A 13,270-nucleotide genomic window follows, 5' to 3' on the forward strand; every position below is an offset into this window, starting at 1 on the left:
AGAATGTACATTGCTGGTGGGATGTCAAACTCACCTCTGCAATTTCCCGCAGTCACCCGAAGTTGACTTCATTGGAAGTTGGGGTTACTGCGGGAGATTGCAGCAACATGTATGCTATCCAATCGGCGATTTACATTCTAGCCGGTGGGATGACATTGCGGGGAGATATGTCGCTGCATGTCACTGCCCTAAAGGTGCCGATTTGAGTCCTTTAGGGCAGAGACACACATGGTGATTAGTCACCCGTGATTAATCTTTACCATCGTGGGCGAATAATCTCCCCGATACGGTCAAAGTTTCCTTGCGAGACAACTTTGGGCGACTTCGGCAAACCCTAGTGACACATATTTCATTCCTCCGGCGATTTACATTCTTTCCGGTAGGAGATTAGTTGACTGCGGTAGTGAAGATTTATCGCGAGCGACTAATCCAGTGTGCCACTGCCTTTAGACTGATTTGGCAGCTTATCCGTCCGTGTATGGGGCCCTGTGATTGGCCTCCCTGATTGATATTTGGCCGAATGTCGTCCAGGTGTTGTTCAGACAGGTTTAACTTTTTTCATTGATTACGGGGCCTCTATGCCCAACATAATTCCATTTTCGGGCCAAACAATCTTATCGCCCACCCTAGGTGGGCATATCTGGAGAAGAGACACTCTTATGGCCACCTTAACACCAGACACCTTGCCTATAGACCAGAGATGAGCCTTATGCCATTTTTGCAACTCCCAGTTTATGCGCCGCAGTCGGTCTGCTAGAATCATCTTGGTTTTGTAGCTGAGCAGTCTGGAGACGTTGCCTTGGGTAGATGGAGGCTTGTACATGTGCATTTATGGATGTTACAACATACTTTTATTTTATAGCAAGTTGTTTAGCATTTGTTTTTGTTTTAGTTTATTAAGCCTTTCCCTTTCGTGGCTGTGATATGTTGCCAAGAGGCCTGCAACGCATTACTGAGCAGCACAATAAACATCTTTCAAGCTGCTGATTGAAAGCTTCTCCCACTGGGGGAAAAATGGGATCCCGGTTTCATGATGAATTTCTGTTTAACAGGGTGAAGCAGGGAACCCACTGTAATTGGCTGTAACACTATGCCTGGCAGAACTTCCTGTGGTGTAAATGCCCCTTGAAAGTTGCCACAAGTGTCTTCAGGTCAACACTTTAAAGGTCCAGTTATGCCATCAACTGGAAATGTTTTATTTATATTGAAGTTATTTCTTTGTCCAGTTCTAGCAAATGGAATATTTCTTCTTCTTTTATATGCATGTATGGAGCCACAAATGACACATGCTTATCTCCATTTGGAATTCTAAATCCATTGTAATATGAACATTTAATCTGTTATCTGCTATGCAACCTTGGACATTACTGGTGCTGGTTGAGAGCACATTATTATTTAGGGCATAAAAACCGTTCATGGTGTTAGAGGCCCTTTAAAAGAATTTTACAGAATGGGTTTCCTCCCTCAGATGGAAAAGGATACATTTTGGACATTTCTGCCTCCGGGGCAGGCATCCTATTTGTGTTGTGCCGACACTGCTACTATTATTTCCTATAGGTATAATTACAGTGCACCGAGCAGCCAAATACTCTTAATAGCCCCCGGTGCATGTGATTTATTTGAGTAAATGCTGTGCCCCCCTTATCATGGGCTAAGAACTTGAACAGTAGGCACTTCCTTAAGCCTGACGTATATATTGCCTCCAGCACTGGGTTCAGAAGATATGCTGGTCACATATAGAGTGGCAGACTTGGAATTAAATATGGCACCCAGAAAAAGAGCTATATACACCAGGCTATAATTGCTTATGATGATTCATGTTTATATTCAACAGTTGCCTTTACAGTGGGGCACATCAGCTATGTACCTTATATTAAATTGTAATTTAACTTCGTTGCAGCCCTCTGGATTGTCATGCCGACACAAATGGGCGTCCAGTTGGCACGACCTTGAGTCTAGCAGGGCAATGTGTAGCATGATCATCGTTAGTCACGAGCCTGCGGATAAGTGATGCTTAAAATACGAGAGCAAGGATTATCCTTTTCATATTCGGGACCTTTGCCAATGCAAATAGAAACACAATATGTTTTATTGTCATATGATTGTGTGTTTTCTTTTTATATGTTTAGCTGTGTGTGGTTTGTGGGATGCTTGAGGGTATTCCTTTTCTTATGAAAAGTAGCCGTGCTGTTAAAGGAACAGTAACGCCAAAAATGAAAGTGTATTAAAATATTTAAAATATAATGTACTGTTACCCTGCACAGGTAAAGTTGTGTATTTGCTAGAGTAACAGTACTATAGCTTATATAAATATGCTGCTGTGTAGCCACGGGGGCAGCCATTTAACCTGGAAAAAAGGAGAAAAGGCACAGGTTACATAGCAGGTAACAGATAAGCTCTGTAGAATATAATGGGGCTTTATCTGTTATCTGCTATGTGCCTGTGCCTTTTCTCCTTTGAATGGCTGCCCCCGGGGCTACACAGCAGCTTTGTTTATATAAACTATAGTAGTGTTTCTGAGGCAAACACACCAGCTGTACCAGCACAGGGCAACAGTACATAATATCGTAATTATTTTTATACACTTTCATTTTTTGGTGTTACTGTTCCTTTTAAGGGAAATATTCTGTTGTTTGTGCGACTCTAAATTTGGCTCCAAGGAAGGGAGGCTGCTATAGATGCCAGGTAGCCATAATTTATATATCTTGGGTGTTTTGGTGGCCACTGCCCAGTGATAACTTGGATAGAACTAGAATTGCTATGGAAATCATTCAGTTTGTTAAGCTGATAGTGTGCATAGAGGCTGCCTAATAGCCAATCTGCCTAATAGCCAATTTGGCTCCTCCATGAACTTTTATGGTGCTTGTGTTGCTCTCCAAGTCTTTTTACATTTGACTGTGGCTCTCCAGTAACAAAGGTTGGGGACCCCTGCCCTAAATGGATGTCTTATGGTGCCTATACATTGGCCATTCCTGTAGGATATCAAACCGATAAGCCACACGCCAAAAAACAATTATATGAAGGACATGCATGTTATGACCACTTTTCTATTGTTCTCTTTGTTTGGGCTTACAGCCCAAATCACTGAAATATCAGGGAGCGAAGAGAAATAAAGACGTCTATGGTACCCTTGAACAGAATAGAAGCCTGTAAGAAGTCTCTAGCAGGGCCATGTATGGCCCCTAGCCTTCACTTGGAAAGCCCAGTCCTAGAGTTTGGCTGAGAGTTCCTTCTTCCCAAGACCTAGTTAGCGTGGTGTGTTTTAAAAGGGCTGCTGTATCTCTTCCCCAGTTCAGTAGCCAAAAATGTACCTCGTGCAGTAGGTCTACAATTTTTATGCAACTGTCTGTAGTCACAGCAAAGTTGCTTTTGCTAACCTCTCACTTGGACTTTGGCGCTTAATGGAGGATGTTTGCATTATTCCACTAACTGGTCAATCAGTTGCCAGATCATTGCATGGTTACCCTGTTCTCAGGGAGCAGTGCATTACCTGACATAGAAACAAATAAATTAGGAAATGCAGCTGCTTAAGCATCTTAATTAGGGCTGCAGTGAGAATCCCTCAATGGAACAGGCAGCATTTAAACTCTTGGCTTTGGTGGTGCATTATGGGCCATGGCTGTACTCCCCGCTCACTTGTTGTTTCACTTGGTAACTAAAACACCAGTGCGTTTTATCTGTGCATCACATCATTACCGCGTTGCTAAACTCCCACATTTACTCGACTATAAATCATAACCGGTTACTATTTTAGAATATGGAACATGTGTTTGCAGCGTTCAGACTGGTTTTTTGGCCACTGGTCTATGGGAAGCCTGATGTCTCGAAAACATGATGCAGAAATAAATCAGTTCCCTGCCGTCTGAATTCTGCCAGAAAGTCTATGACTATGGCAACTCTTTTAGAAAAAAAGAAAAACAAAAAAATCCCAGGCATTTTAATGGAGAAATAAAGCCTAAAAAGAATATGGCTGTATTTTATACGATGGTCTTCTATATCCGCAGCCCTAATAGTAATGATCCATGGCTTTAATGTTTTGCACAGGAGCTCCCCATCTTTTGAGTGTCACTGACACTGCACGTGTTCAGTGTACTCTGGGCTGCTGTTGAGAAGCTAAGCTTAGGGAATGTTGGAAATAATCAACATATTAGCATAAAGTGGGGTGGCATCTGTCATAGAATCTGAAACTTATTAATAGGTTCTGATGCTGAATGCACTGGTTTCTGTGCTGCCAGGCAACTGGTAATTGGATTGAATTATTAATCAGCCTTGTGCTGTGAATTTTATATTGTGTATCTGTACTGTATAATGGGACTCGGTCCCTAAGCTCAGGCAACAGCAGCCCAGAGCAGGAAAAGATGATGCTCAGATCTTCAGTAGTAGGGGTGAGTGGTGGTTTTGGGCTGGTATGTCCAAGGTATAAACCCTCTTATTGTACAGCACTGCGGAATATGTTGGCGCTTTATAAATACATGTTGATAATATTCTGCAGTATATTCGTGTTCACGTTTTTTTTTCGAACTGTGAAAATAACACAAACCGAATTTTGCTAAATCAGCCCTTAAGTGTAAAGAGGCACAGAAGGAGAAATTCCTTTATCCCACAGAGCTGACAATCTAAATTAATGAATGCCAGATTTCATAGCAAAGTACTGGGTAATGAAGTTAATATCCATAGGTTTTGAGTAAGTTTAATATGCATAGTTATCCTTTGCATGGAGGGAACGGACTTCCAGTTGCTGATGTGCCTGTCACCGTCCTGTCACACACACAGCTTGACGTCCTTAAAATAGAGCAGGACTCTCCATAGCTGCAGATCTTGGTTTGAAAGATGAGTTTGTGTTGTTTACACCATATAATGCCAGAGAGAGAGAGAGGACAGTGTCATTTAGTTTAAAATTCCATGTGAAGCAGTGACTGGTGGGAGGCTGCGTGGGGAGGCCCGATTGTGACCCCAAGGACGGCATGTTGGCTCTGCTGTATCCCTCGGCACATGAATAGATGTTACGTACAGCAGCCTTTCAGCCAAAGGAGGAGGAAGGGTGATGACAGCGGCTTTACAGTGTAGCTCGATGGGAATTTTTTATCTGGCAGTTGTCATTCAGCAGTATTTGGAGGCCCAAGATGCCCATCATGCGTGGCTTTCATGTTATCCGCTTCTAATGCAGTGTTTCTTCCCCACAGAGACCTCAGTATGAACAACATCACCAAGCTACCGGAAGGCGCATTCAAAGGGTTTCCGTACCTTGAAGAACTGTAAGTGAATATATACCTATGTTATAGATATGGGGTCCCATGCTATTAGTGGCAACAGCCTGCTTTTGTATTCCGATGGTCTCTCAGTTTATTATATGATTGTCATTCAGTATAATAGGCTCTGCGCAAAGTAAATATTTCTTTGGAAAGACCTGGGTTGTCTGTCTCTAAGGCAGCAGTTTTCAAAATTTTTGGTTCAGGCTCTCTCAGCTATATAACATAATATTTTAAAAAAAAATTATATATATATATATATATATATATATATAATATATATAATATATATATAATTATATTATATTATAGGGATGCACCAAATCAAACTTTTTTTGGATCCTTTATGAAGGGTTTGGCCGAATTTGGGAAATATGGGAAACATTTTCATGTTTATATGATAAAAAGTCACGTGATTTTTAGGATTCAGATTAAATTCGACCGAATCTGAATCGCCAAATTCTGAACCGAATCCTGGATTCAGTGCATCCCTAATATATAAACATAATATGAAAAACACATTTACAAGATTTTAATTAACTCACCCTACTAAGGTTCCCCATGATGCAACCAGCAAAGTAAAGTGACACAGCCAAGTATCTGCCCACCAACACAGGTCTAGACATGCTATAGGGCAACTGTCATTGGGGTAGTTGCCAGTGATGCAGTTTGGGAGCTGCCTTTGGTTGTAAATTTAAAAAAAAAAGTTGCCTTTGACTCTTCACTTCCCCTTTAAGGGCAGTCTGAATATATGTTTCCTATATCCGCCATCTACGGAGGGTCCTTCTTATAATAGTGTTTCAGAGTCATTTTAGAAGCCCTCTGATTTAACCAGGGCTGTTCAGGTATATGGGAACACATTGAATGTTGTTCTTAGTGACATATTTTCCAGTTGTCATTATACGGGGGGTGATCAGTCACAAGGAGCTGCCTCTGTCCTGAGACGACCTGTTACAGAAAATGAGAATATCACGCTTTCTGGTGAATCCTTTTTCATGCTTTACAAAGGGCGTGACTCAATTGGAATTTATAATTAGCAGCTTCAAAGCTAATATGCCTGCATGGATCTCTGTGCTACGTGATTGAATTGTTACCTGCTCCAAGGCCATGATGTTGAGGGCTGAGAACCCCAAGCAAATAAAGAAAAAGTAGCAGCTTTATACTCTTCCTGCGGCCTATGGACCATGGTGGGATGGCCGCTCCATTCTTTTTGGTTTTTTTTTTCTTAGAATGTTTAAAATCAGACCTATAAAATCAGAATTTTGATGCCATATTTTGAGCATAAGCCTAAAGCCGGCCATACACGTACCGATAAAATCATACGAAACCTAGATTTGTCTCTTTTTTGAACCGTGTGTGGGCTCCGAATCATAGTTCCAATAATTTTCATACCATGACGGTCTGTCGTTTAGTAAGCTTGGCCAGGTTAGAAAATTGAGGTCGGCTAACGATGTATTGTGTGTCAGATGCTATCCTTGGGGGACCTACAATGAAAGTCCCTTTCGTACGATTGGTGCCTGACAACTATTCCATGTTCAGAACATCCTCCCATTTGTATTTTAAGGGCTTTATCCTACAATTTTAGTCTGAATGTTCGTTTCAGATGCATTTAAACGTAGAACCGTTATCCAAGCGTTCGTTGGAAGAAGGCAAAAATCTGAACGTATACACGTGGGTGATCAAAAGCCAACCCCAGCAGCTTGTCATCAAGTCTTTCACATCCGATTTAAACAATATGAAGGACCCGAATCCAAAGATCCGCCTCACTACCGGGATTGCTGCTAGTGTGCCGGAGGCCAGTCCACCACTGCTGTGGGCTGTGTGACAGATACATGGAATTAAGACATTTGATTGTTTACCATTTTACAGCAAGTAACAAATTTCTGGTAACATTAGAATAATGAATGCAAAACTCTGGTTGCTATGGGTTACAGGACCGTGGCAACTTTTAACCCTAGGGTCCCCAACCTTTCTTACTCGTGAGCCACAGTCAAATGTAAAAAGACTTGGAGAGCAACACAAGCCACTAGTTGGGGATCACTACATAACCTCAGAGCACAGCACTCTCCTGTTGTCTGCTGAGGTTCTAATAATAGGTGTAAATTATTATTAACATTTTATTTATAAAGCACCAATATAATTCCACAGCGCTGTACAATAAGTGTAACACAGTAACATATAAAGCAATCAATAACCGATACAAGAGGGGAAGAGAGCCCTGCCCAAAAGAGCTTATATTCTATAAGGAGAAAGGGTTGAGACACAAATGCAAAGTTCCATTAAGGCATAGACATAAGGGTTCCTCTGACCAGCACAGGCCTATAGACAGACACCAAATCAATTCTATATTCTCTTTTCCTTGCAGCGCCTCTTTGCCCTCCCTGTATTACAGGCTTTGCGTGCTAAATAAATAAAACTACATGTTCCCTGGTGCTAGTAAATTTGCACACAGTAGGAGGATATCTGCACTCCACCCTTTCGCTTCTGCCAGGTACCTCCCTGGTTGCATTTCTGCATACTGTAATTAATCAGAACACTTATTAAATTATTACAGTTTATTTATAAAACCAGTATGTTCTCTCATGCGACAAGCAGGAACAAGGCAAGGTCAAAGGGCCCTGCCCAGAGCTGATTCTAGAGTTGGTCTTATATATAATACTCTTACCTGTCCAAACCCCTGCCTGCATTATTCAGGTAAGCCCCAGCCATTTGGGTTAGTAAGGGCTGTGTCACTTGTATGACCATTGTGGGGGGATATGTTGCAAGGCTTTATGCCAGCATGCCTAATTAGAGTTTTCAACTTTATCCGGCAATGTTGTTGATAGCAGCCGTTGTTGTAAATACAACTTTCTGTCAGGCTACAATATAAATATATTCTGGATTTTTACCATCTTGGCTTTAGCTTAATTTAGGTGAAAGTGTGGCTGGTAAATTGTGCGGTTAGCGTAGGCTGTAATTTTTTCCCCCCCGAGTGTGTGAATGTCTCTGCTCAACCCCTGGTGGCCTGCTCGCTTGCTTTGGTTGATGCTGCCTAACAGACATTTGCAGATTGCTTCCAGATGAGTGTTCAACTGTCGACAGCGAATGTTAAAAGGATTCACATTTATTATCCAAAGCATTCTGTGTTATGTAAGCTAGGGACACATCGGCCAATATTGGCTCCAAGTTGGGCAGAAAATGGTTATGGGGCTATGCATGGACCAGTAGGCTGACGGCGTGGTCTGGAGTGGTACAAGGGGCAATTCTGTTTATCTACAGGGAATTTGTATTGGTATGGCACAAAGCTGGAGTAGTTTTTTTATTTCCTAGGAAACTAAGTGCAGGCCCATCCCTATATTTCCAATGGGCAAGAAGACCAAGAAAATAATCAGGCACCTGTCTTACCTATCTGTAAACCTGGCCTGTAGCAGGCAATTTTTCTCCACTAAGGGAAACCAACATATAGCTGCTCCAGATGTCCAGGTCATTTAATGTGACAACCTGTGTGGCAATATTGAAATTATCCCATCTAGACAAGCAAAACAAAAGGTGACCTCCCAATCCAACTTTTTTTGGTGGGAAGGTGATAGATATAGCTTGGACCTTCCTCCATAAAAAAGTTTCTTCTTACTCCTTTTAGGGCTCTGGCACACGGGGGAGATTAGTCGCCCGCGATTAACTCCCTGTTCGCGGGCGACTAATCTCCCCGAGTTGCCTACCCCTGCCATCCCACCGGCGAACATGTAAGTCGCCGGCGGGATGGCACATGCGGCGGCGCAATTTCGCGCGAGTCTTTTTCGGCGATTTCCGGAAATTGCCCCGCCGCGTCTGCCATCCCGCCGGCGACTTACATGTTCGCCGGTGGGATGGCAGGGGTAGGCAACTCAGGGAGATTAGTCGCCCGCGAACAGGGAGTTAATCGCGGGCGACTAATCTCCCCCGTGTGCCAGAGCCCTTAGGTTTAAAGCACAAACATTAGCATTGTTGTGTACATTTTGTACAGAGTGTAAGGTGTTGGGTGTTTGTAAGCGAGATCAGACATACAGACAGTCTTTTAGGTGAATACAGTCCATTTTATTGTGTATAGTGACTGACTCTGGAATCCAGCAGAAGCATAAGTAAAACAAAAGTAAACAAAACCCTTGCCACACTTGGGCTCTAACTAATACACAGGGTGCTTCCCTCTCTATTACCGGTCCCCTACTGGGATTGCCGGCTAAACCAAAGACACAACTCCCCAGAGTCACAGTACCTTTTGAGAGTCCTTCTGTTTGGGAGAAAATGCTCCAAGCTGCTTCAGGCAGGCACAGACCCTCACACAGCAAATTCAGTCCTCAGTCTCAGCTCCAGCCCCCCACTCTCTGACTGCAGGCCTATCTAGCCTGCTAATTATTCCCCAGGTGTGATTCCTTTGGGGAATTAACCCACTCAGCACCACTATACATGAGGGAGTAGGAAATGAACCTAGGGGAAATATATCTCCCTTCCACCTGTTTACCTGTTACCGGTTCACAGTGTCCACACAGTATGTTGTTCGTGTGTGCTGGAGTCTTTGTGCATACACGCAAGTACACAGCTTTCTCCAGAAATCACAACCCATTGACCCATAAGCTAGTCTTCCAAGATTATGAAGAAGAGCATTTTCTCCAAGCTTCACTCATCTTTAAGTAAAAATCTCCCTAGCCACTGTTTTGTGGCCAGCCCCACCATCAAAAGAAGCATTGTTGGAAAGCTCTTTTTTAAGTTCTTGATCATCCTTTATAGAGACAGCACAGTCTGCCAGCTGTTGAGGTGTGAAAAATGTCCACAGAGGGCCGTCCAGACTGGAAGGTGTTATCCCGGTGCCTGGAATGTTTGCTTGCCATCACCCAGCTTGGGTAGAGCTATTTCTACTCAACTACAAGTGTGTATTTATTTCTCCTGCGCTTTACACCTTGAACTTATGCCTTTTGTGTGCACAATAAAGTATTTACTGCGGCTCTGCCAGATGGCTACTTCTAATGCTGCCGTAACTCCTTCGCTGCCAGACAGATGTTGACAAATTGTGCCACTACAATGGCATGCAAGGTATTTTCATGGTTTGCAAAGGTATGCGCAACAGTAAAGTTAGCTGCATATGGTGTTTTCAAAGGACAAAGCAACACTGGTCGTCAGGTCTGGGGAGGAATATTTTACCCTTTTCTCTATAACTATACCTGCATGTAAGCTCACGTTTAATCATCTTTGTGCCTCCTAATATGCCAACCCATCTATCTAAACAAGGCCCCATCTCTATAGTTAAGACAATTATTCTAAGACACCAATTACATTTGGTGAAGGGAGGGCATATCTTGATAGCTTAATGTCTTAAAGTCCTTTATATATTGATAATGGGTGCAGAAGGGCTTTTGTTGTAGTTACCAATAACATTTGTCCAGAACTGTCCTCACTGGGTGCTGGACAAAAAATAAAACATAGGTCTGGAGGACATGGACTTGTCTAAAGACATGGACCAGCTAATGAGAATGGAAGAACTAGTATCCAGCTCCAGGGACCTTGACCAAAAATTCACTCACTTTGTCACCTATGGCTACTCTTTCTAGAATCGGATCACTTCTATAAACATGCCATGGACAACAGTACTCCCACTGCCAGCCACATTAGTAATGTGACAAAGAAAGCAGATAGTTCTTCAATATACAACAATATACCAGCAGCCGTAGAATCGTTACCTTCAGCCACCCCCATACCCACTTTCCAATAACTGGTATCTGTTGATTATCTCTTGATTATCCATGTTCCACGGTCTGCTGCATTGCTCAGTTACCTTGCCGCCAAATAATATGGGCCCCAGTAAAATGTTTGTGTAACTGGAGCGAAGAATTATATTCTTTTAAATCATTGTAATAGTGGCAGGTGGGGAGTGTGTAGAGGTTAGAACATAGAAGGGCATTCATGGTAAAGGGGAACTATTGAATGAAAACACATTAACCTTCTAGGAAATGGCAAGCTATGACATGACACTCACATAGGTAAATGTTTGCATAGCCGCACAAAATAAAATATTATTGATATTGCCTGTCTGTGCTTTCTTTAACTTTATGTCGACATGGGAAACCCATTTCTCTATTATCAAGTGGCAAACAATAGAAAAGACTAGTAACAAACTAAAGCGAAGAACTGCGTTTCCTGTTATTTTTATCCAGTACTAGGGAGAAAGTCAGCTTTGCAGAAAAGTTTTATCTGTTAGAACTAAAGCACATTCTCAAAATGGCTGTTTGACCATAGAGACTTAATATTCCTTGCTACACGTCAATGATTATATTGGGGGAGTGATTAGCAACACTTCCTGCAGTTTTGTCATTGCCTATCAGTTGGAGAAGATTCACCCTAATACTAGACATGCCAATATCCTTAGAACAGTGCTTCCCATACTGCCACTGCCAGACTGGTTCCTTCAGGAGGACCAAACCTGAAAGCATTCTTGTCAGATCTAAGCCTACTTGTTCTTCTAGAAGCCTGTTCTGAAGTTGCAAAGTGTAAAAATCTTTTTATGCATCTTGTAACTTATATTAAGTTAGGATATGCCCTGACTAAATGTGGTACCATGAAAAGTGGTACCACTGCTGTAGGATGAGAGCAGGCACTTTCTATTAGGACTGAAATGTATATGGCTGGGCAGAAGTACCAGTTTTAGACAAGTGTCACGCACTCCATTGTTTCTGCATTGCCGGCTACGGTGCTCTATGGCAGCAGGTGGTGTGCTAGATACATTCTTTGGATGGAACTGGTCTAAGCACATAGCTGTATCTAACCTCTATGCAAAGGAAACACTGGATTTATGTTTTAATTGCTTTTTTGAGCCCCCATTTATATTTAGTGATACTATTAAATAATAATGTGACAGCAGTCTGGGCCACTACCCCATAATCACACACGAGCAATTGTTGGGTTAGGCAGGTTTACTTTGGGTTAAAGTCAGTGTTGTATTGAATGGAGTGTCATGTTTCTGCATAAGAACTGATCCACTTATCAGGCCGATAGGCATAGAAGAACGATTAAGTCATTGTTCAAACAAGACGAGTGTAATTTGACTTGCAGGTGAACTTTGTCGAGGCTGTAGGGTACAATATGCCAGTGGGCACTTTTCCAGGATATTCTTGGAGGTTCCAAGTGCTGCTTTATGTATTGCTGTATGTGACACTTGGGAAGCAAATAACTGCCAACCAAGATATTGTAAAAAGTGACATCAGCAAACTGCACAATTATAGGCTAGTAAGACTGCTACTCCTAGGTCTTTCAGTTTTGTAGTCCCATATCCTATCTCAGTGGACATTTTATGGACCGCAGGAAGTCTGGCCAGCAGCAAACATGGAATTAGTTGGAAGTCTGGCCAGCAGTAGACAAATATACCAGTCACGATAGCCAGGTCGCATACACAAACCATTAATCATGTGAACTAATGATATTACTACATGTATGACGGGCTTTGCTGGACTGAGCTGGAGATAAGCAGCTTTGACCATTGCCAGTAGTTACTACTTCAGAAGGACCTAAGAGGCATAATTCAAGGATAGTTACTTGACTGAATTAGTCTTTGTAGCTTGCTTACCAATGAAAAGAATACTGAGGATGGGAAGCATGAGGGGTAGAGGCAACAAAATTGGTGCTGAATTAAGGGACTAACGGGCCTGGAAGAAAGAACCTGAGGTTGAACATCCACCTGACCCATCAGTCTGGTGGTTCTGAAGTAATTCAGCATGTCGCTGGAGCCCCAGGAAAGGGACATATATGTGTGTGTGTTAATTTCTCCTTTTACATTGGGTACTCCATCTACATTGTCAGGGATCCCTTTTTCCTCTGACACCAGACCTTCAAAAGAGCTGCCATTACTCCAACCATCAAAAGAAATGCGTGACACTGGGACTAAAGTCATTGGATTAACTGCCAAGCCCAATGTATGAAACATAGCGAGACAGTTATTAATGTTTTAGACCTTTTCATCTTCAGAAGTGGCCTCCAGACTGCATCAAAGGGGTGCCGTGCACCCAAAATGGCAATCA

General features: G+C 42.4%; 1 protein-coding gene across 1 annotated transcript in view; it reads left to right on the plus strand.

Moving 5' to 3' along the window:
- Window positions 1–13,270, plus strand: part of lgr4 (leucine-rich repeat containing G protein-coupled receptor 4) — an 80,289-nt gene that overhangs the window by 31,598 nt on the left and 35,421 nt on the right. The window contains 1 exon segment of the mRNA NM_001126498.1: window positions 5,184–5,255. Within this exon segment, the coding sequence (NP_001119970.1) occupies window positions 5,184–5,255 (72 nt within the window).

The sequence above is a fragment of the Xenopus tropicalis genome, chromosome 4 (genome assembly GCF_000004195.4).
Source record: "Xenopus tropicalis strain Nigerian chromosome 4, UCB_Xtro_10.0, whole genome shotgun sequence".
NCBI classification, from domain to species: Eukaryota; Metazoa; Chordata; class Amphibia; order Anura; family Pipidae; genus Xenopus; species Xenopus tropicalis.